At 42.4% G+C, this 24,799-nt stretch overlaps 2 protein-coding genes across 5 annotated transcripts; one reads left to right on the forward strand and one right to left on the reverse strand.

The window, feature by feature from the left end:
• Positions 1-791: 791 nt before the first annotated feature.
• Positions 792-16,929, forward strand: LOC306737958 (dynamin-2-like; the record flags this gene model as incomplete). Of its 4 annotated transcripts, XM_079219772.1 has the most annotated exons (21): positions 792-952; positions 3,277-3,350; positions 3,553-3,702; positions 3,889-4,092; positions 5,209-5,307; positions 5,436-5,596; positions 5,839-5,981; positions 6,074-6,209; positions 6,627-6,694; positions 7,909-8,047; positions 10,036-10,122; positions 10,208-10,278; positions 10,963-11,017; positions 11,263-11,274; positions 12,953-13,063; positions 13,324-13,433; positions 13,521-13,632; positions 14,294-14,461; positions 14,603-14,829; positions 15,414-15,659; positions 15,977-16,929. In XM_079219772.1, the coding sequence occupies 21 exons, from the start codon at positions 792-794 to the stop codon at positions 16,044-16,046; spliced, it is 2,604 nt and encodes an 867-aa protein (XP_079075898.1). In that variant the 3' UTR covers positions 16,047-16,929. The 4 variants fall into 4 exon arrangements, with proteins under 4 accessions (XP_079075898.1, XP_079075899.1, XP_079075900.1 ...); XM_079219773.1 differs by lacking the exon at positions 11,263-11,274; XM_079219774.1 differs by lacking the exon at positions 11,263-11,274 and having other exon boundaries at positions 15,980-16,929.
• Positions 16,930-18,614: 1,685 nt separating this feature from the next.
• LOC306738457 (transmembrane emp24 domain-containing protein 1-like) lies at positions 18,615-23,374 on the reverse strand (the record flags this gene model as incomplete). The annotated part of the gene is made up of 5 exons (XM_079220307.1): positions 18,615-19,607; positions 19,705-19,872; positions 20,966-21,155; positions 21,251-21,348; positions 23,123-23,374. 5 exons carry the CDS (start codon positions 23,372-23,374, stop codon positions 19,557-19,559), a joined length of 759 nt encoding a protein of 252 aa, XP_079076433.1. The 3' UTR covers positions 18,615-19,556.
• Between the last annotated feature and the right edge of the window lie 1,425 nt (positions 23,375-24,799).

The raw sequence follows: 24,799 nt of genomic DNA on the forward strand, positions 1-24,799 counted from the left end.
CCCTCCTCATCAGTCTAACTCCTTTCACCTGTTCACCCACCTGCCTCTGATCATTAATCAAGCCCCTGTATAGACTCCTGCCTCCCAGACAAACCTTACCAGATCGTTCTTCGGTTTTCCATGTTAAGAAGCATTATGAATATGTGTGAGTGCGTATCATTTTATTTATGCAGATATATTCATAACGCATTATAAAAATGGTTATACGATATGGAAGTCATGACACCTTTTGAGGACCTTTATCTACAGGACGAATTATTCTAACAAGAAAAAAAACGCTTTCAATGTTAATGTGTTATTTTTGATAAAGCAAACTTAAGTAAGGAGTTCATTTTCAAAAACGGCTATAACAAAATATAGTAAAATAAATGAACCCCTTCAGGTGTTTTGTAATTTCTTTGTATTGCAAGTCCAAAAACTGTATCGTAAAACTGATGACATGTATATTGACGTCCCAGCTGACCAATGAGAGAGGGAAGTGACGCTGGAGGCGGAGCCACAATCTCTGGCGGAGGCTGGGTGTCGCCTGACCGGATGATGACAGAAGTTTTCGGTTTATTTGTTGCTACTTTTATTATACACTCGCTCACATAATACGCTCGCTGGTGCTCTGAACGCTGTCGGGACGGTTGACTCTGAACTTCCTCGTATTTTGATGAAATAAACCCACCGAGGCTGCGGCAGACTGCGGTGACATCTGGTAACGTCTGGTTTGAAGAGCGACCCCTTGGCTCTTATTTGACCGGGGAGCAGAGCAGGATAGAGCCCGCTGGGCAGACCGAGGTGCCGCGATGGGAAACCGGGGGATGGAAGACCTAATTCCCCTCATCAACAAACTCCAGGACGCCTTCAGCTCCATCGGCCAGAGTTGCAACTTGGACCTTCCGCAGATAGCGGTCGTCGGCGGCCAGAGCGCAGGGAAGAGCTCCGTGTTGGAGAATTTCGTCGGGAGGTTGTACCGTTAATATGGATTCATCTGTCGATGTGCATGTGATTTGTTTCCCTTCTGTGGCTGTAGTTTGTGGCCCTTGTTGTTCTTTTAAGACAAGCTCCGCCGAGTTTTTGCGTAAAAGTCGCCAACTAAGCACTTGGTTACGCGCTCTGTTTGTCGGTGCCTCCCAGTTCCTCACGTTTTCTCTTTTTTTCTTTTTTTACGGATTCTTTCCATTTCGGAGCCGAGCTATTCACTGTCCACAATTACACATTTATATTTAATTCCTAGATTTATAAAAAATATAACTTTATATTAACACTGATCCGTTCAGTGGGTGATTCATATCTGGCCTATTCTGTCAAACATTGATAACGGTTGTTTCCTTGAGACGGTGGTTATAAATACATCTTTATAGACCTCAAATTACAAAGGTGAGATCAATGTTTTACTTTCAAGGGCGAGGTAGGCTGCACAAAGATTGTTAGCAGGTTTCACGAGGTCACTGTGAAATAGATAAAGTATGGAAGGAGGCAGCACACATTAAATAGACAGGAGTCTGCACTCCCTGCATGCCTGCACTGCTGAATTTCTTCTTGAGGTTGATGAATGAGTATAAAGGAATTTGAATGAGTTGCGTGGACCACATGTGATGAGAAATAGAGGCAAACCAACTGCAGAGTGATCCATATGTTAGGATCACTCTGCGTAGCTTATACAAATAGAGAACATAATCACTGAGCCAGTTTGTCTGGCAGTTAAAACAAGCCTTGAGGAACATCTATCTGGTAGGAAAGGGAAGGGGAAGACGCCGCCATACAGGCCTAATCTACTGAAGATATTCGGAGCAGCTTTGTGTTTTTATCTCCTTGTGAAGGTGGCCAGAAAAGGGAACACTTGTCACTCGTCTACATGATTTCACTTGTTGTCCAAGAGATAGGGAATGTTGATTAGCCCGCCATGTCTCCTTTTTTTCCTGTTGCCTTTTGTCTGCGAGTCCCAAGCAGTGGCTGGAGGAGACAGTAGGGGCATTGATGCGTTTGTGCTGGGGTCATCAGTGATGTCACCAGCTGCACTGTCATGTGTATATGACACACTGGGTACCAGATACCCACAGAAGGCTACTTGGCTGTCTACGTGTTTGTTAATTAGCCGAGTGACGGCGGCTCGTGAGACTAGTTTCTTCTTTTATTTTTACTTGAGTGGGTTTTAGTAAGTCAGTCAGTGTTGCAACTAGCTGATATTTTTGGTTCTCAACCCGTGGGAAGGGACTCCTCCGATGGATCAGAAGACGATTAATGAGATTAAAAAAATTACAAAAATAAGATGAAACCAGAAATATTTGGCATTTTTGACTAAAGCAATTAATCAATACTCAAAACTGCTGTAGATGAATCTGGATTCTAATCAATTCATCAACTAGTTGTTTCAGCTCTAGATGGAAACCAACGATTTAGACTATAAAGCGTGAAAAAAAAGAACCCACATACACACATTTAAGGAGATGTAACCAGGGACTGTTTGGTTGGGATGTTTAAATGACACAATGATTTCATTGATTAACCTTCTTGTTGGTCAGGGTATTATTCATGTTGTGCTTTCATAAGTGACAGGAAGAGATGAGGAAAGGGGATGGGTATCACTGTTGTGTAACATCCTGACTGCTCTGTCAGCAGTGTGTGTGTGTGTGTGTGTGTGTGTGTGTGTGTGTGTGTGTGTGTGTGTGTGTGTGTGTGTGTGTGTGTGTGTGTGTGTGTGTGTGTGTGTGTGTGTGTGTGTGTGTGTGTGTGTGTGTGTGTGTGTGTGTGTGTGGCCTGCTTAACTTATACTGAAACTCAACTCAGTCGTTGCTGCTGACCCGGCAGAGACAGAAGGACAGACAGACATATTCTCATCATAGCCTGGAGAGATGTGTCATCAGTGACCTGGAAATGATCACAACTCTGTTGAACACGAGTTTCCATTCTGATGAACATGTATGTGGTTACGAAGGGGAAACTGAGACATGTTTCTTTCTCCTTGCGCCATTTATAATGAACAGGGTCGTAAGTCGATCTTTTATTTGCATTAATAATGCACCTGAGGAATCAATTGTAAGGGCTTGTGCTCTTATTTTGGTAGAAGCTGATACACATTCAGAACTTTGACATGAAGTATGACAAAGTGCTTCATATTTATTTGCTGAAAAAGAGTTTTACGTTACTGAATAATGAATCAGGGATCAGTGTGAGTGCACTTGATTTCTCTTGTTCTTATTTTAACATTTGATGTGACCTATTGTGATGATATACTTGTCCCAAAGCAGTCTGTTTGTAGTAAACCTTTCCTCTGATGTTCTCTCTCAGGGACTTCCTGCCCAGAGGATCTGGCATCGTCACCCGTCGTCCTCTCATCCTCCAGCTGGTTAACTGTAAAGCAGGCAAGTTGTCAAACTGTTGGGAAAGTGTTTGCACTCCAACAGTTAGATTACTACAACATGCTTTATGAAATGAATGATGTCATTTCACTCCCACAAAGTTCCTGATCGGGTCTTTGTGCCATCTTGATCTGTCCCCAAATGTAACGTATCTGTTTCTATATTCACCCTCACTCCTGTCTTAAACTATAATTTTTCCATGTAGAGTATGCAGAGTTCCTGCACTGTAAGGGGCGTAAATTTGTGGACTTTGATGAGGTCCGCCTGGAGATTGAAGCGGAGACGGACCGGATCACCGGATCCAACAAGGGCATCTCCTCCATCCCCATCAACCTCCGTGTCTACTCTCCTAATGGTAACACAGAGACACACACACACACACACAGAGAGACACACACACACACACACACACACACACACACACACACACACACACACACACACACACACACACACACACACACACACACACCTCTTCTAGATGCAAGTTTTTCCACCTCTAATTGATTCCTCTCTGGCCTACCCCATCAACACCTCTCAGTGCTGAACTTGACCCTGATCGACCTTCCGGGGATGACCAAAGTGGCTGTGGGGGACCAGCCTGTGGACATCGAGCACCAGATCAGGGAGATGCTGATGCAGTTCATCACCAAGGAGAGCTGTCTGATCCTGGCCGTCACCCCGGCCAACATGGACCTGGCCAACTCCGATGCCCTCAAGATTTCCAAGGAGGTGGACCCTCAAGGTGGGACCTCGTGAGACTTTGAGGCCTCTAGTTCATCTATATGTCTTTTGATACCTTTTCTCTGGAGTTTAGTTTTGTACCACATTAGAGCCATATATATATACAGCCAAAAGTAATTAGTTTTGTACCACATTAGAGCCATATATATATATATCTATCTCTGTATCTTGCAGCCATTATCACTCTTCTTTCTATTAATATTTGCCTCAGTGCAGAGGCCGGCTTGTCAGAATAATTAACAGTTACATTATTAAAAGACTTCATGGCAGCATAGATGTATTGAAAAAGATTAGTAGAGATGTATTTAAATGTAATCACCTTTGGCCTTCTTTCATTCAATCCTGAAGATGTTATTAAAAGTACAGGTGTGTAATTGTAGAATATATCATAACTACAGCGTCGCAGTTTTCCCTTAACTTCACATCTAATGCCATCATCAGATAGAAGAATAACAATTTGTTTAATACTTTGACCAAATACATGCTTTTTCTCAACCAGCTGTGCATTGTGTTTATTGCTAATGTGAGCATTTTAAAGAAATTAGGTGGTGAACAAACATGATGATTCGCGTGCAAGCATTGAAGTAATTTTAGGTGAATTACATGAACTCAAAAGGGATTTAGACAATAATTATAATTTATTAACGAACAAAACAAAAAATGTATATGCTCCCTCAAAGCCACCCGACTCTAGTCAGACAACAGTAATTTTACCTTGCTGATTGTCGTGAAACACACTTCATCCAAACAACAAAATATAACTCAGGCTTTCTACTGTTCCAACATTCACTGACTCTGGTTTACAGTTCGAGAGACTAAATAATCAGGAGCAGATTTCTTTCAAAGTAACCACCGAAACAGCGACATCAAACATTAAAAAAACAGAAAACCAAGACAGAAAGGCATACTCGTCTACTGGCAATGAGAAAAGAGTCTATCAACTATTTTTAGCGGGTTTTCTTGTCTATCAAACGCATATGGAAAAACACTGCAAAATACTTAATAAGAATTGAACTACCTAAATAATATCATCAATTTATCTGTAAATCCTAAAATCCCTGTTTGACGTTTGAATGTAAGAACGTCAGTCTCATCAATGATTCAATATCGTCTTTAGGTCTACGGACTATTGGTGTGATCACCAAGCTGGACCTGATGGACGAGGGGACGGACGCACGGGACATCCTGGAGAACAAACTACTGCCGCTCCGCAGAGGTGAGAAAACACACACACACTTACACTCTTACTTTAAATTCTCAACAGTCAGTTAGCTAGAAGCTAACGCTGCTAGCAGTGCTAACAACAGTTCTGACAGAGCTAACGGTGTGTGTATTTTTCTTGAGGCTACATCGGGGTGGTGAACCGCAGTCAAAAGGACATCGATGGAAAGAAAGACATTCGCGCTGCTTTGGCTGCGGAGAGGAAGTTCTTCCTGTCCCACCCTGCATATCGACACATTGCCGAACGCATGGGCACACCACACCTGCAGAAGACCCTCAATCAGGTAGGATTGGGTATCGGTGCTGCACTGAACTGAAAATACACTAATCCATTGAGTACGAAAGTATTCGTGTTTTAACTTGGATGGATTTTTTATTTGTTTGTCAAATTTTTTCCCCTGAAAACTTTCCTAAAAAGCACCCATGATTAAAAAATAAAAACACTGCATTAAAATGTTTCCTTAAGTCATAGTAAAAAAAAAAAGCAGACTAACTTATTGTATAACTTTTGTGTCTTTCTTTCCAGCAACTTACCAACCACATTCGTGACACGTTGCCAGGGTTACGCAGTAAGCTGCAAAGCCAGGTGTTATCGCTGGAGAAGGAGGTGGAGGAGTACAAGAACTTCCGCCCCGACGACCCCACACGCAAGACCAAGGCCTTGCTCCAGTCAGTGCACGCACGGACTGACACACACAGGCACGCAAATACATTATTTAAAGAAGTTATGAAATTTTTTGTCTACTTCTTGCAATGTTTAGGATGGTGCAGCAGTTCGGCGTGGACTTTGAGAAGTGCATCGAGGGATCTGGGGATCAGGTGGACACCTCCAACCTGTCAGGTGGAGCAAAGATCAACCGCATCTTCCATGAGCGCTTTCCCTTCGAGCTTGTGAAGGTGACCTTTTTCTATCTTTTTATAAATTATCTTTTATAGATTAAGTAGTCTGGTAGTGCTTTTAATTTCAGTGTATTATAGTTAGGAATTTTGGCAGGTTTTGACTTTAGGTCACATCATTTTTACATTTGTCTTTTCATTTGGCGAGGAATTGCTTTGTTTTATTTTCTTGTGAACAGAAAAAACAACAGTGTCAAAGGATTGTTTGTTGTGTTTTCACAATAATGTGCTGTTTTGTATTCACAGTACTGGTGTGGCAATATTTACAATCACTGGTGTTATACTGTAACTATGTTGCTTAAGCGCTCATAAATCCACACAAACCACAGACTATCCATCCCTACTGTCTGGCCTCATGTTTGCCTGTGTGTCAGTGTATGCTCGTCAATAACATTTTTTTTTTGCCCTGTGTTTTAGATGGAGTTTGATGAGAAGGAGCTGAGGAGAGAGATCAGTTACGCCATCAAGAACATTCACGGAGTCAGGCAAGCTGGAGAACATTGCATCACATGTTGCACACATTTGTCTTCGCTGTCTTTAAGTCTGCCAGCTTCTTCCCTGTTTATTTGTGTCTATTCAGCTTTATAAAGACGCACAGTCTTCTCTGTCTTCAGGTGTTAGTGTATGCTTGGTTTTTCATGTCCCCCCTTAAAGGGTCACTTTAGTACATTTCAACCTGGACCCTATTTCCTCGTGTTTTTTTGTTCAAGTGACTAATGGGAACAACGATCTTTCTAAATTGGTGGGGCATTGAGCGACAGAAAGCAGGTGCTCGACAGGCTTCAACGTAACTCAGAGCAACTGTTCACGAAACGGAAAACGTTTTTCTTCACCTTTAGCTTTATCCGGCCTGTTTGTTATTGTGTGTCTCGCTTGTAGAAGTCTCTCTCGGAAATCTCCTGTTGCATCAAAGCCAAATATTGACATGACATTAAAAATTTTTAGATAGTACCACGCTACAAGTTCTGTCCTCCAACATTTATTTTGTTTTCCCCCACCCACATTCCATGAAGACCCGCCCTATCCTTTATACGGTTGGCAGCCTGTTTGTATAGTGGTCTCAAATAATTTGTATTTTTTAATGTTTCTTTGTGGAATAAAATTACAGATCTGTTGTAGATTCCAATTTTGATGTGGTGTCATAATTAAACCTAGTTTTATCCTTAATGTTGATATGGCACACCAATTGCCAAGAAAAAGTAAAACACCATATCAAACAGTCCGACACTTAAAATAACAATCGGAGCCTTTCAGTGGCAAAAACAAGCACTCTTAGTGGATGTACAATGACGGTGAGAAATTGCCCCGGGCGATGCATTGCAGCCCATTCAGCGGCTCCCGTCTGCAGCGCTGTCGCTCAATACAGGATCAAATAAAATAATTGGTTGTCCCCATTAGTCATTCAGACAAAAACATGGGAAACAGGGCCTAGGTTGAAACAAACCAAAGCTACCCTTTAAGTGTGTTGTCTCTTCCGTCTGTCTTTGTTCTCTTTCATCCGTTTAATTTGTTTCATTCGTCTCCCTGGCTGCTTGTTAGCCTTATAGCGGTCCTCCACTCTATTTGTTCCAGTTTTTCTTTCACTACTGCTCATTTGGTCCTCGTCAGTGTGTGCCTGTCTCTTTCTCTTCCCGTGTGTCTCTCTACTCACGTCTCCTGCTCCACGTCTCCATGTCTGTCTTGTCTCTATGTCCTTCAGGACAGGCCTGTTCACCCCAGATTTGGCGTTTGAGGCCATAGTGAAAAAGCAGATCATTAAGCTGAAAGAGCCCTGTCTGAAATGCATCGACCTGGTCATCCAGGAGCTCATCAACACATTCAGACAGTGCACTAAAAAGGTATCACTGCATGGTCTCCTGCCTGGCTGCCACACCCGTACTCCATACACACCACAGAGACCAGCCAACTTTAGAGTGGCCAGAGGCAGCGGTTGTAGAAAGCAGCCGTTCTAGCTTTACAGCCAAGTGCTTTTGGACATCATTTTGGCATCTGGGAATGAAAAAAAGGGGATGAATTCAAAAGGAAAGGTTGAGTTTTTATAGTCCTGCTTTGACGTTCACTTGCATGAACATCAGTGGATGCACTTGAATATCCTGGCTGGAGTTGTGCCTCTGAGAGGATGTGTGGTTAGAAACAGACGGGCTGTTACATGTTCCTGTACAGGTTCAATACAAAACAAGCTGCAGGCTTAGTTTTAGGCTACAGCTCAAACAAAACTAGTGCCACAGTACTCACAGTGACACAGTGCTTTGAGCTAAATGCAGAGATCAGCACGCTGACATGACGATGGTTAGCAGGTATGACGTTCACGATGTTCCCCATCTTATGTTAAATCAAATTGTGTGGGTCCAAATTTGGACCAGATGGTGGCGCTGTAAAGATGATATGGCAATCCATCCAATAGTTCCATTGAGTTCCATTGAATCCTGATACTGGCATGGTTCATAAGCTGTAGGCTGACATGGAAATGTAATAAACACCTGCAGCTTGTTTCTGTTCTGTACATGAAGTAGAACTAACTAAACACCTGTTTTTTTTTCATGTTCCTCAATCTCTATCATCATTCTTTTCCTTTTTGAGACTCTTTCTTTTTTCCCCAAACTACTATTTCTTCCACCGTTCCCTTTCCCTCATCATGGCCCATGCTACACCACCTCTTCCTTCACCTGACATTAAACCTCCAACTCCCATGATGCCTCACCACAGGACAGGCCTGTTCACCCCAGACTTGGCGTTTGAGGCTATAGTGAAAAAGCAGATCATTAAGCTGAAAGACCCCTGTCTGAAATGTGTTGACCTCGTCGTCACCGAGCTTGTCACCTTGATCAGGAAGTGCACTGAAAAGGTAAACGGGAACAGCAGAGCGACAGATGAATACAGAGAAAGAGAGAGAGAGAGAGAGAGAGAGAGAGAGAGAGAGTGTGAAGGGGAAAAAAAAGAAATGTGAGTGATGGAGAGCAGTCAAAGAAAGAAAAGGGGACTCACAAAAACTTAATCAATTAACTTGTCACTGTCTCCTATTGTTAATCGTTCCCCCTCACCGCTGCTCGACGGCTTTACTCGGCACACGTCCCGCCCACCTTACCCTGTGGCTCCCTCCCTAATGACGAATCCATTCTGATCCTGGATCCCTACTAGCCCACTTACCCAATCAGCACTGTAATTGGTGATTTATGTAACAACCCCTCACCCTGCCTCACTTATTAAATCAGATCCCTGCTCTCACAGTAAGACGTTTGGCTGCTTAAAATGGCACAACTTTGGCTGTTTCCCACCCTGTCAAAGGAGAATTGAATGCATTTATCCTCCGATACACCTGTTTCTGCCCCACTGACACAACAATGTAACCCCACCACCCCCTGAAGCCCAACTCCAGCTGATCCTACACAACCCTCATCTCTTTCTGGACTTCAATCTGATCTTTTTTCCCCATTTCCTCTCTGATTTGTTGAGACTCGGTATCAGCTTGAGATGATACTGTGCTCATGCTCACTGTTTTCTTTAATTTTTTACCGCCTTATTGCGATCACAACATCCATATTGGAATCTCAAGCTGATATGGAGCTCACTAGTGCATGCCTCTACAGTCCTGATGTGTCAAAATGTCCTGCCTCATGGTGTGTTTATACTGCATCTTTGCTGTCAGTGGTTGGGTATAGCTGCTTATTAGGATACTTAGTGTTTGCGGTGTTGCGTAAATCTATACAGATGTGTGTCCTGTAATCACGGTACCTGCAGCAGTGTGTGTGTGTGTGTGTGTGTGTGTGTGTGTGTGTGTGTGTGTGCGTGTTGTCTGTGTGTGTGTTGTCTGTGTGTGGGTCTACAGCTGGGATCCTACCCTCGACTGAGAGAAGAGACAGAGAGGATCGTCACCACCTATGTCAGAGAGAGAGACAGCAAGACCAAAGACCAGGTGTGTGTGTGAGAAAGATGCAGCCCACGTTTGTAAAATTTCACCTCCTTTGTGTTCATAACATGTTTAATGATCTGTGTCTCAGGTGCTGCTGTTGATTGACATTGAGCTCTCCTACATCAACACTAATCATGAGGACTTCATTGGATTTGCCAAGTAAGAGATTTACTCAAGATACTTATTATTAAATAGTTTCATTAGGATCAGAGATGGGTTTTTCTCTTCCAATTATCTAGAGCTGAAACAGAAGTAGGTGATTCATTAGGTAGGCAATTGACAGAAAATTAATCTGCAACTTTTGATTTTCTGTTATTTATTATTTTTCATGTAAAGATTTGTTGGTTTCATCTCCTGAAATGTGAGATTTTGATTATTTTCTTTGCCATTTATGACACAAAATCTTTACATTTTCCACTGCTGTCTGAAATAAGCATCATATAGACCAGTGGTTCTCAAATGGGGGTACGTGAGATTCTTTTAAAATATATTTAAAATGAGCATCCATTAAACATTTTAAAATAGTTATTTAATTAATTAATTAATAAACTGAATTGTATATATTCATCAGACACTGATGGCACAGCGGTGTGTATTATATCTTTTTTTCAACCAAAAATGCTTTGTGCTGGTTGGGCGGTACATCACTGAAAAAAAGTTGAGAACCGCTGATATAGACCAAACTAACTAAAATGAATAATTAATGAACAATAATCATTAGTTGTTGCCCTCGGTAACAGTGCTATCAGAAATATCCAAATAATAATATGTGCTTTTGTTCGGCTACCCCTTCGTCCTCGGATGTTACACCAGAGTTTAAGGTATTGAATCTTTCTCTTGCAGTGCTCAGCAAAGGACGACTGCTAACGCCACCAAGAAGAGAGTCATGCCCAATCAGGTACCTCGCCTGTTTCCACACACGCACCATGAAGCGCTCACACTGCAGTGTCATGGCAGCTGCTTTCTCCTGCTGTTCTCTTGTTTCTTGTTCTCTCTGTCGATGTCTCAACCTGTCTCTCCTGTCATCGTTGCCCTTTTGTTGCTTCACGTTTTTCACATTCTTGTCTGTGCCCCTGTTGTCTTTTCTCTTCATTTCCCTTTCCTCTTTCTCCTCCTCTGTTCCTGCTTTTTTGTTTGGCCCAGGGAGAGATTCTTGTAAGTACCGTACCTCCTGCACCTCCACTTGACACTTCATCTTTGGGTGGGTGGGGACTCAACGGTCATTCAGGCAATGTCGGGAAAAAACAAGATTTGGACTCCTTGATGAAGAAGGGGGAAGCGAAAATGTTTCACTCAAGGATGTATCATGAGAACTGGAGACCATGTCCCAAGATGGCAGCCATTCCTTCCAGTTTTGAAAGTTTCTCACCCAGCAAACAGGCCAAAAGATGTTTTTTTTTCATACTGTTGTAGCCTGTCTTGTTATGTCTCTGATGCTTACAAGGTGATGTGAACAAATAACTTGCGTGGGTCACAAAGTAAGCCACAGCCACGGGCTTGAATTCATGATATGACTGACCTCATTAAACTATTCCCAAAGAGTCAGCCTGCAGACTCTCAGGTGTATATTGATGTGCGACGATTGAGTTTATTTAACTATCAAATACATGTGCATAGACATAAGTGGGGCCTGGCTCAACTCCTCCATCCGTTCATTCTCAAATCATAATATAACCAGTCCACTCATCTTCTCCCAGTATAACTAATCCACTGGTCTTCTCTGTGTCCCAGTATAGCCAGTCCACTGCGCTCCTCAAATGTTTTAATGTTTTGGACTGAATGAGGCTCCACCGTCACATCAGGATTTAACAGTCTCTGACAGCAGAAAGTCCTTAAATGCCTCACTGAAGGTAGAAGTTTGAACACAGACGTCACCAGCATGTTGGCATGTTGAGTCGACATGTTGGCATGTTGAGTCGACATGTTGGCATGTTGAGTCGACATGTTGGCATGTTGAGTCGACATGTTGGCATGTTGAGTCGACATGTTGGCGAGACCCCGCGTGCCCTCACTGTTCAGGTCATGATCATCAAGGGTGTCACTTAACGTGTGCACCAGCTGGTTCATTCATTCAGATAGACTTAACATTATTTATTAACCATGCAAAGGTACAACAATGCTACTTATAATGCTATTATAACCACACATATGTGTTATCCTTGATCTGATTGTGCCTGAAGTGGCCTCGGATCGTGAACTAAAGACGGGATCATCATGTCCCGAGCGTCACCTTTCACGACGTGGAGCTCCGCCCTCTTGTGGCCGCAGACACACCTGCAGCTTTTTATGTGCTGCAGCTGATGATTTACCTACTTTCAGTTTAACAGGACTTTTGTTTGTACTGTAAACTGATGCAACTCGGAATGTAGCGATGATCAAAAGTATTGAAGTCAAATTACCAAATGTTTTAAATACTCAAAAAAAGAGGACTACAGGTACACACACAAAGAATATTAAGTTACAGAAACAAAACAAACAAACAAGTGAATTACTTCCACCTCTGATTATCCCTGTGTGTCTGTTCGCTTTGTCTTCTTGTCCGTCAGTCTGACACAGAGAGGGATGCAGAGAAGGTGATTTTCATGAAACCTGTCATCTTGTATTTCCAGTCTCTATGTTTGTGGTGTATTTATGGGTTGATCTGACTGCACTGTGCTCTTTCTTTTCATGAAGAATACTGGAGCACCTGCATGGCTTTTGTGCTGTATACTGATGTACATACACTATACTCTGCCTTTCATGTGTTTCTGGTAGTCTGTTTTCTTTCTGTAGATATGTTTTACCCCTCTGGTGGGGCGTGTCATCTCTTCAACTGTTGGGCTCTCACATGCAGGTGATCCGCAGAGGCTGGCTCACGATCAACATCAGCATCATGAAGGGGGGATCCAAGGACTACTGGTTCGTCCTGACTGCTGAGTCTCTCTCCTGGTACAAAGACGAGGAGGTAAGGCTGCTTACGGGACAGTGAATGCAGGGAAATGTATTGTTCACTCTCCTTATTTTATGTGAAAGAGAAGAAGGGGGCTTGTTTTCAGAGACAAAAGTTCTGAGTAAAGTAAAGAGTTATTACTATAACGCTACAAGTAAGTCTGTGTGTCACAGGATCTTGTCGTACTCACTTGAGGCTGCTCTGGTGAGTTGACGGTTTATTTGTTCTCGTCTGCCTTCTTTTATATTCGGCATTGCATCACTTTGTTTTATCAGGAGAAAGAGAAGAAGTACATGCTGCCTCTCGACAACCTGAAGCTGAGAGATGTGGAGAAGGGCTTCATGTCCAGCAAACATGGCTTTGCCATCTTCAATACTGAACAGAGGTGTGGATGCCATGACCGTCTAAAACAATTGTGTTTAAGGTGTTTGTCTGTGCTGATATTTGGTTAATGTGCGTGTGTGTTTTACAGAAATGTGTATAAAGACCTGCGTCAGATTGAGCTGGCATGTGACACTCAGGAGGATGTTGACAGCTGGAAGGCTTCGTTCCTCAGAGCTGGTGTTTACCCAGAGAAAGACCAGGTACACAAGAGTGTATTCACAGTTTAAATACTGAGGTTGGTTCACAGTTTGTATTTACAAAGGATTCCAGTATTTATTTAAGTGTGCTGTAAGGAAAGATACACAGCGCATTGTGACTAATGTTTACCAGAGAGATCCATCAACTGTTTGCATATACTCGGGTAAAATGAGTTATTGAACAAGGTTTTAAACTCAATTCTTAGGAGTAGGTTTGCTGGAGCACAATTTGTTTTGCTAATACACTGTCCCACAACCAGTTGTTGTTCATAATCAAAAATACTGGTGGTGTGAATGAAAGGCTGAAATCAAGAAAATACATAATGTGGCTTAAACTGTGTTTGCATTACTGTGGACAAGAACTTAGGGCTGTGCCCACGACCACCGCTTCAAAGCTTAAGTATTTAACTCCACTAATCTGCTTAATCAGCACTGTGCATTGATTTTAATTTCAAACCAGAATGAATTGCACAGACAAACTGATTTCTCACATGGGAAAAAAACGAAATAGTGTCTAACATGTGCAGACAACAGTGTGTTCATAGAGGAATCCATCATATAAAGCAATCTGAGGGTGAAAATACATTTGAAGGGATCCCGCCAACCAAACATCTCTGCGTCTGCATCCCCTCACATCTCCTTCTCTTGTCTTGATCTCCTGCAGCCTGAGAACGAAGATGCGATGAATCCCAGCGACACCGTGTCCATGGACCCGCAGCTGGAGCGGCAGGTGGAGACCATCCGCAACCTGGTGGACTCGTACATCGGCATCGTCAACAAGTCCATCAGAGACCTCATGCCCAAGACCATCATGCACCTCATGATCAACAGTGTACGTGTTCTGTGTTTGTTGTTTTTTACCACCAATCTCACTCTATATCTAGAGAGGTATGAGATGGAAGGTAATTGATCAATAACATGGGTGCCTTGCTGTCTCACTGTATTAACTTCCCTTGTTGTCTGCCATCTGCAGGCAAAGGACTTCATCCACTCTGAGCTGCTGGCCTACCTGTACTCGGCCGGGGACCAGGGCAGTTTGATGGAGGAGTCGCCAGAGCAGGCTCAGAGGAGAGATGAAATGCTGAGGATGTATCATGCTTTGAAAGAGGCGCTGGTCCTCATAGGAGACATCACCACCACCACTATTTCTACCCCAGTGCCTCCACCAGTAGACGACCACTGGATTCCCAAGGACCCAAGGTGACAAACATGATTCAACACAAATGCATCGGCTGATAATGGCTCACTGCAGATATATCGGTATCTGTGTCAACAGGCCAGAGTGCAGACTAAGTTTGAGATATTGTGGGAACAGAGTCACCATTATATACTTTGGCCACAAGAGGCCGCTGCTGATTTTCCTACTGTCCAATGTCCTGATTGTTGCATATCTTGGTAAAAAATAAAATAAATTGCTGTTATGTGTTTATGTAAAAACAAAATCACCATCGGCTTAAAAAAAATCAAGAATCAGTCGAGGTGTTGTGGCGATGCACAAAAATTGTGTTGCATTCAGTCAGCAGCTTGCAGACTTATATCTATTAATCAGCATCACGTTATTTCTCTACATATTGACATGCGCACATTAAAATAGCCTCCAGTTAATGTTCTCAAATTACTCTCAAATGATATTTGCTTGTATTTAATAATCACCTATCACTATAATCATCATCTTTGCATTAGCCGCCAATCAAATGTATGCATAAAACTATGATGTGTAGCGTATCAACAGACAATATAAAATGTGACTTTTCACTCAAAAGCGTTCTGTCTCTCTGTGTCAGTCCCCCACCGGCGTCCCGCCCCGCCACAGCAACAGCGGCCCCTCCCAGCCGACCCCCAGGGGTGAGGGGGCCCACCCCGGGCCCTCCACCTCCTCTCAACCCCTCGCCAGCATTCGGAGGACCGCCCGTGCCTTCGCGACCACCGGGCCAAACGGCCTACGCGGGCGATCCTAACTCTGGTATTGTGCCTCTTGTCCCTTCCAGGCCGGCCCGCGTGCCACCTGCACTGCCGCCAGGGATTCCCAGGTACACACACACACACACACACACACACACACACACACACACACACACACACACACACACACACACACACACACACACACACACACACACACACACACACACACACACACACACACACGCGCGCGCACACAAACTGATGGCTTTCATGTCTTTGGTATTGATGGAAGTTATTGGGACTGCTGGTGAAGGTTGCCCTGGAAGCTCTGGCTTTTGGTGTTTTGGGAATCTTTGGTGCATGACTATCTGATGATATTATTCCTTGCATGTTTCTTCTCCCCCTCCCCTTCTCCTCCCCCTCTCCTCCTCTCTTCTTGCAGCAGAAGACCTCCGGCTGCTCCCAACCGACCCACTGTCATACGTCCTTCAGAGCCCTCCCTGCTTGACTAGAAGCACACAAATATATATACATATAAAAAATAAAAAAAAACTTTCTCTTTGTTTACACGTTTATATTTCTCCTGACATTTTTCATGAATATTCCTAGAACTACAAATTTTGTCATACTGTAACTGGTAATCTGATGCTGTTTCAGTCTGCATATCAGAAACATTATACATGTACTTTTGACTTCATGTGTAGTTAGCTTTTTTAACAAAGGATATGATTTTCTGCATTCAGTATCATGAAAAGGGATTTATTTGATGATGTTATTGACTTTAAGATTATGAACCAGCACGTCATCTTTTGCCGTTTCATTTTAAATGAAATGTGTCTTAAAACGATTCACAACTTTTATATAATGGTAAGAAAACTACTTTACTAGTAATATTTTTGTCAGTTGTATACTTGCTAATGTTTTGTCAGTAATCTTACACACTAAGCACCTCATTCAGTAAACAGCACTTTTCGATAAAGTCTTTTCTTTCTTCATGTTGGTAGATTTTTCAAAGCTTTCAAATGAGCTTATTAAATTCAGACTGACCAATGGATTTTGTATGCTTTAATATTTTTGGCTAATTGCTTTATTAGAAGATCTTTCAGTTATTGGTTTTAGTGTTTCTCTTGTGGACCAATTAAAATGAGACGGAGGGAGAGGAAAGGTGTGGGAAAACAGCACAGGTGTCTTTTAGTGTATGACTGATAATTATGCAGTAGTTCAGGTAAAAGTCTCGACAGTGACCTCCGACCTGCTCTTTCTTAAAGAAATATGTATCCAAGTGCCTTGAGCAAAACATATTTTGTAATTACTCATCACCTTAAAAAAAGCCATCATGAAAAAAACAGGCTCATGCTCGGAAAAGGGCCATCCGAAGGTGTATAAAGTGATGGACTCAATAAAGGAATAGAAAAAGAAGGTGTGGTGGCTGCCGCTTGTTCTTGCTGTTTGACATTCTTGGCTTCATTTCTTTTCTCAAATCCTCATGGACCACCAAGCTTTTCTTTGTTTGTTTTGTGTCCATGCACACAACAGTAAACATGGAGTACACGTAGTACACGTAGTACATGGACCTGCTGTCGCTGTATGTGACTGTCAGCGTACACTTTAGTGAGTATTACACAACAGAGTCCAGGCCAGGACCTTTTGACTTGCATGATAGCCAAATGGAGACAGCCGAGCAGAACGAGAACGTTTCACTTTCCTGTGCAGTCTGGCATGACCTCCCCCTCCTTCCTTCCTCCCTGTATGATGGAGCTGTGGGTTACCTTGGTAACCACGGTTGCCAATGGCAACACACAGTAAAGACAGTGTGGCTGTTCATAGAGCCGAGCTGGATTGACTGAAGGGATGCAATCTCACCCCTGTGCTCGAGAGGCCTTTTCCTTCTCCGTGCCGTCTGTCAGCTGCTGCTCGTCCACTTAAGAACAGAAACTGAGCAGAGACGTCTTTGCATGGTTTTCTCACACAGGCGACCTCCACACGTCCCATCTCGTCCCAACAACTGGTGAAGGAAACTCAGATGTCGAGCACTCCGACTTGGACTCAGTCATCACGAGCTGAAAGAGTCTGGCTTCAGAAGTTCAGGTGTATCGAAGTGTTTATGTTGTCCAGAGCTGTTCCCGTGTCCTCGTTCTGAAACTATTGATGCTTTGTTTTTAATTAGACATTTAAGGAAGGGCAGGATTATGACAATACATGTGGCTGAATCACCTTCTACGTGTTAGGCGTGTAACTGATAGCCTCTGTACATACAGGTGTGTTATTAAGCTCACACTGCAACTAGTATTTAATGTAAATCAGTAATAATCTGTTTTTTCTCTTTTTAGTACTACTGAAATACTTTGTCTCATAATTCCTCTCTGCCAAATCTGAGGGTGGACGAGTCAACAAAAAAACGGTGGAAGCCATGTGTGTCAAATTAAAACATCAAGAAACCGTATCAAATGTTTTTTCTTTAGCCTCGTTATTGTTGTACATTACAATAATGTAATTAACATGCCTACACTTTTTTTTATATTGCTATATACTGTAAAATCTGTTAATTACTATGAAATATACCTTTATATTTAATTCATGAGCTCCTTTCTCGCAGCCAGACTTTACACTTCAATATAAAGCAGAAATGCCTCAATGTAGTAACTTCATCAAATCAATTTTTTTTTTCAGATATTACTATTCATCAACAAGTACAGTTAATTCATGCTGATTCTTTAAGTATCTAATCAAATATACCTGGTATTTAACCTCCATACTTAATGTCAGATGGTGTCAAAGCTGTTTCTGAACGTGTTTTATAGGTTTTCAAGGTCAGACGTTAGGGGGAGCTCCTCCAGCAGAATAAAGTCTAAACTCGTTTAGTCTCACACTCCTGATTGCTTCCTCTAAGTGGCTCTGGGGAAAATATAATGTATAAAACAATCATGTATAAAAGATACAAAATATACCAAATACATATTGTTTCTCTCGATCTAATGCTGTCGTTAGATCATGAAACAAATCAGTGTTAACAGCACTAAGGTTTCATGATGTACATGCACAATATGCGTGTCATAACAGAACACACTTTAAAAGATGAATCTGTGGCACCATGTTTTATTCGTCGAAGACATCAAACCAAAGTATTTCCTGTGTAAAAAAAGCATTTATTAATATCAATGATTCTCATGTAAACCTGATTTTGTACTTATTCTACTGAATATATAATTAAAGCCTGTTATTTATTTTAAAAACACTCAATGAGCTGAATCAAAAAAGACCCATTCTGTTGAAACAAACATACATCTGAAAAAAAATGAAAATTTGATCAGCGAGAAGACCAAACAGAAGTCAGGGACAAAAAACACACATCGAACAATCAGTATGTTCACACTGAGTCTCACACAAACACACACACACTTTCTTGTTCTACATACTGGTCAACAGGTCGGCGTGGATTTGAGAAATGAAATCAGCAACATCTCAAAAGACCTTATCGTCAACACGGCTGTAACCAAGGAAACGCCCGGTCAGATGGACACCTCACTAATATGATGGAGAGATCTTTAACTTTCAGGAAGAACAAATACGCTATAACCACACTATTGCACATTGTTATTACTTGTAAACCGACCTTTAACCTTTAATGAGCATAATTTCCCCTTTCACAAAATATTCCAAAACTCTCTCACCAGTTTCACAAACATGCTAAAAATATTTACTGTTCTGTCTTTGTAGGCAGCAGTGCCTTTTTGAAATGCATTTCCTCAATGGTTTGTGGTAAGATTTGACATTAAAAAAGGCACTAAATTAAATGAAATAGCCTACTTCAACTTCCTCATCTGGTTACCCTTCATGATCTAATAATATATAATTATTGCTCACAAGCTGATCTAAAACAAGATTTGCGACATAAGATCCATTAAAACTGATGTTGAATGCTGGTGTACATGTCGACTGAATTAAAAATAATAGTCCGAATGGGTAACCAGCTGAACATCTTGTACTTGATTGTTCTCCATTTCCACTGCAAAATAGTCCCACTATGTGCAGACCCTCCGCTTATCGTCGAACAGCTTACGGACCGTGTAGACCTGGAAACGGAGAAATACACACAAAGACAGCATGAGGTTGGAGCGCGGCTGATTCAAAGTAGAAGTGCCGCGTGTGTCGTGCCGGTGCTCCGTCTACCTGCGTGAAGGCCACGCACAGCATCACCAGCACACTGGCACAGGACCAGAAGGAAACCCTCCACAGGTTGTCTTCCAGAAGGTTTCGGTCCCGGGCCTCGAACGCCCGCAACGCCGTCTGCATGTGCCGGCTGCGCTCCAAGCGTTTGTGCAGAGAGTCCATGGACTCCTGAGGAAAATGTGAGGAAGGTTTTAGGGATTTTAGGTGAAAAAGCAGTGGCTGTAATGAGAGAGAAGTGGAAGTGAGAGACAAGAACTCAAAAGGATTTTAAATCTCTTTAGCAGACATTTTCTGAGCTGGTTTCGATTGTGTGTTAAATCCTCATTTTGGTTCGTGGGCCGAACCCTCACGGTGGTTTGGTCTGGCTAGTCCGACCCCCTCCCCATGTTTCCAGCTGGTGTTAGCGATCAGGAGTCTTCTAGTACACATGTATCAGTTCGAGGTTACGGCTGACGTTATTCTACATTTTCCATATAGTCAGCAGATCTCACGAGGAGACCAAAACCACAACTGCGTCTTTCAATACTTTCCCACTTCCCCAGTCTGCCTGTGGCACTCAGCCTCAAAATCCATTTGTTTCTACTGAAGTATTAGTTTCACGAAGAATTGAGGCTAAATAAGTTAATTTAGTTGATTGATTAAATAGGACATTTGTTGGGGACTATTTTCGGGCGTGGATGAATATACTCTTGGGAGTATTCACAGCAACAGGATGTAGGATTGACTCAAAATAAACGACAGTACGTGTGTTCGTCATCATGTAGGAACAATGTGGCTCACTGATGTGCCTTTAATAGGTTTTGGACAACAGTGGAGCTTTATGGCACAGAGGAATGAGATGAATCAGGCTGTTGGCCAAACAGACAATATGTGCTAGTCGGATCAGTTGATTGTTGGTTTTGGCCTTTTCATGGGATTTGCTGACAATAGGAATCATACAGAATAATGTGAGCCTTATTCTTTGAACAGCCAAGCTATATTTAACAGTATTTGGCCCAGAGGCTAGAACGACAGGAGGAAGGGGACATATCTAAACCTGAAAAAAGCTGTATTCATACTATTTATGCATAATTTAAACACGTTTGCAATCTGATCTGGATTGCACCTACACAACAAACCTGTGACAACCATCTCTCCTTGTACTCCCTGGGTGTTGTGCAGTCATTAGTTGAGTATATATGCCAACAACAGGGGTGTATTTAGAGGTTAGCTGCGTAGTGAACTTATCTCCTTTAAGCAGAAACTCAAACAAGCATCTCACCCGAATGTCATCCAGCTTGTACTCCAGAAGGCTTCCATCAGGCTCCACCAGCCCCGGCCACTCCTCATCTCCACCCACATCTCCTCCGTGACCCTCAATGATGATCTCAAAGAACACCATCTTCTCTGAGAAGCGACTGAAGCTGTTGTCAAAGCAGATTTGATAGTCTCCCTCCACCGTAGCCTCCACCCTGAAATAACAAGGAGATTATGTCAAATATAAAGCGACAGATCCAACACATATGAAATATGACAAAAATTCAGGCCAATGTGAGGTAGCACTAACACGTGGACTCCGTCAGAGCGTCGAGACTCTATGATGAGATGGACGCCTTCTGGAGAGATGATGGTGAAGTCTACATCCATACCAGCACCTGCTATCACCTGGATGTGCACACACAAATACAAAACACACGCTCAGCAACTAGATAAGGATTTTTGGAAGTCCAAAAATGTTTTCTTGAAGACAGTATATATATATATATATATATACACACACACACACAGACATAAAGTACTGTATGTGAAGAGAGACAGGAGTATGACATGCAGGCAAAGGTGCCCAGCTGGGATGGTACCAGGCACAGCGCAGTAACATTGTCTGTGTCCTCTTAACCTCTCGGCCACCCGGACGCCCCCCCCCCCCCCCCAAAAATAAACATTTCCAAGTGAGATTACGAGTGCCTTTTAAGAGAGGGTGTATTGTCGTCTCTTAGATTAGGACTCACCCATTAAACAAACACACTGGTTCACAATATAACTTTACATTAGACGACGTGTTGCTTTTAAATGATTTAAGTAGGCCTGAAACAGTTAGTCAATCAATAAAAAAATGCCAGAAATTCACTAATTCTAGCATCTCTAATGTGAATATTTGCTCATTTCCTTACTTCTATGATAGTAAACTGATTACATTTGGGGTTTTGGAATACCAGCAATCTGAAGTCATTGCCCTCGGCTCTATGATAACAAAAATTCAATATTTTCTAACATTTTACATGATAAAAGAAGACAATACTCATCAGATTAATGAATAAAGGAAATAATGTATAGTTAAACCAGTAGACTAATGATATCACGATGCACACAAAGGGGCCAGCTGCTCAAAACCACTCAAAGTCTTAAATTAACGCTTACAAATAAATAGGCATCCTGAAAATCAATACTATGAACTAACTTTAAGATTTGAATAACTAAAACTAATGCCTGATTAAACATCAGAACAAAGATAAGGGGACTTGTTCTTTCTATCAGCTCTAAGATTCAAGTAAGTGTGAACACATACAATTCATTTTGACTTCTGCTCTCAACATACATGCACAGAAATACAAAGCTCAAATAAAATATAGCTCAAACCAGAGCCAACAAGGTAGGTATGTATGTATGTATGTATGTATGTATGTATGTATGTATGTATATATATATATATATATATATATATATATATATATATATATATATATATATATATATATATATATATATATATATTTTAGATAGAGATATTATCTCTAGATACAAACAACACAATTAACTTTGTAAATGGTTAGACAACAGTGCAATGGTGCTTATAATTATTCATTGGCCCCACTTCTCACGCAACACTGGTCTGGTAGCTGTTCCAGAGACCAGGACCTCCCTTCAACAACAACCTGCTGGATGCAGGAAGCTACAAGGATGTGAACCTTTCAGACACACTCGTACATCCTATCATTTACACAGTGACTCAATCTTACTCTGAGCGATGTGTGTATTGTATCATTTCCTGAACAGTGTTTTGTTATCACGGATCTTCCTCAGTGAAGCACATGTGCACGTCTCCAGTTTCTTCTTGCAATCTTGCACAAAAGGTGCGATGAATAGTTTGATTTGACGTTGGGGATGTGTTCCCCCCTAGTTTCTGGAGAACGTGATTCATGTTGTTAGATTGGTGACATTACCTCCCACGATGTGATGAAGATAATGGGGAAACAGGAACTGCTATTAGCCAACAGCTCCATAAACACATGCACAGCGTATAATGAGCTAGCTAAAGGAGTCACGTCAGCTGGTAGCCATCAACATCGTGCTCCTGGGTCGCTCGTGCACGCCTGTAGCAGCTGGCTCGTACACGTGGACGTGCTGACGGGTTATGTCTGCTGGGCACACACACAGTTACCTGATATTCGACCTCCATTGTACCATTCCTCATCGCTGTTTGGAAGAAACACTCAGTTCTTCCGGCTGGCACCAGAAACGTGAACTCGCTGTCGAGGTTCTGTCCGAAGCAGCGCGCGGCCCCGAAACACCACGCGACCAGCAGCGCGAGGACCAGCAACCGTCCTCCGCACCCCTCTTTCCTCCGGAGAAAGGCCATGGTGAAGATATTTCCAAACACAGGGCTATCTAAGCTCAGCCATCTCCTTCTCATCCCTCTTCCGCAGCACAACTTTTCGACGCTGTGATTGGCTGGTGGCCCCAGAACGAGGGCGATGCTGCGGACCAATCAGAGGAGGAAGAGTAGCAAAGCTCCTCCAATCACAGCAGGGCTGAGGTCTGATGCTCCTGCATGACCTGCTCCTGTTGTACCTCTAAACAACATGGCATCACTTTATAAAACATGTATAGGTTATAACTAATGGGTTTATTAAAAAAAATCCATTTGTCATTTTGTATATATTTGTGATATAAGTCTTGATAATACTAACCACTTTTTGGTGACTGGGTGGGAACATTCTCTCTTGCTGGTGTGGCAAACCGACTGGAGATTTCACTGTGCAGTCAGATCCTTTGTGGTTATGGAGCAGCGGTTCAGAAACAATACAAACATACTAAATAAGCTTTAATCTGGACCCTCTGCAATTTGCTTACCAGCCTCATGTGGGAGCAGACGACGCCGTCATCTACCTGCTGCAATGAGCTCAGTCGCACCTGGATGGAACCGGTGGCTCTGTGAGAGTCACTTTCTTTGACTTCTCCAGTGCATTTAACACCATCCAAACGGCTCCACAGCCTCTGAAGAAGGCCGGCCCCATCATTAGCTGCAAATAGGACTGTCCGGAACAGGTGGTGGAGAAGAGCACACTGAATAAATGATTGTCCATATTGGATAACCCGGACCACCCTCTCCACCACCTACTGTCCCAAGGACAGATACAGGAAAACATTCCTGCTATAAGACTTTATAATAAATCACCTCTGGCCAGATCCTCCTTCAATTGAATCATCAATAACCCTAGCACCACTTTATATACAGTGTATATACTTTGCATTTTTGCACTTAATTTTGCACTTAATTTTCTTAAATGTAAAATGTTCTGCTCTGCTATTTAATTGTATTGTATATATTTGAGTATTTTCATACTTCATATTTTTATGTTTACTTTTGCTGCTGCTACAAACATATTTCCCCCTGGGGCTGAATAAAGTGCGACTGTGGCTAAGTGGTTAGCATGCCGGTCTTTCAATCAGAGGGTTGGTGATTCGTGCCCTGGCCCCGCCAGTCTATGTCGTCGTGTCCTTGAGCAAGACACTTAACCCCTAATTACTCCCTGTTGCCGTGTCTACGATAGTGATAGTGATTCAGCTTTATGTCGGCTCCAGAGCCTTATAGGTGTTTACTAAACCTCTCTCAAGCCTTAAGCAGGGGTCCTGTTTATTAGAATCTCAGATAAGGTTGAGATTGAGGGGAGGAACAAGGTGACCAGGCTTTCCTTTCCCTTCCATACTTGTTAAGCTTGATAGCTTCTTGATGTACTTCCTAGACACACACTATGGGTGCAAACATTCATTCATTTAATACCTTTAATTGTTGTTTCCTGTGTCGGACACATGCTGTAGCCACTGTCACACTCTA

Source organism: Taurulus bubalis (genome assembly GCF_910589615.1).
Source record: "Taurulus bubalis genome assembly, chromosome: 6".
NCBI classification, from domain to species: Eukaryota; Metazoa; Chordata; class Actinopteri; order Perciformes; family Cottidae; genus Taurulus; species Taurulus bubalis.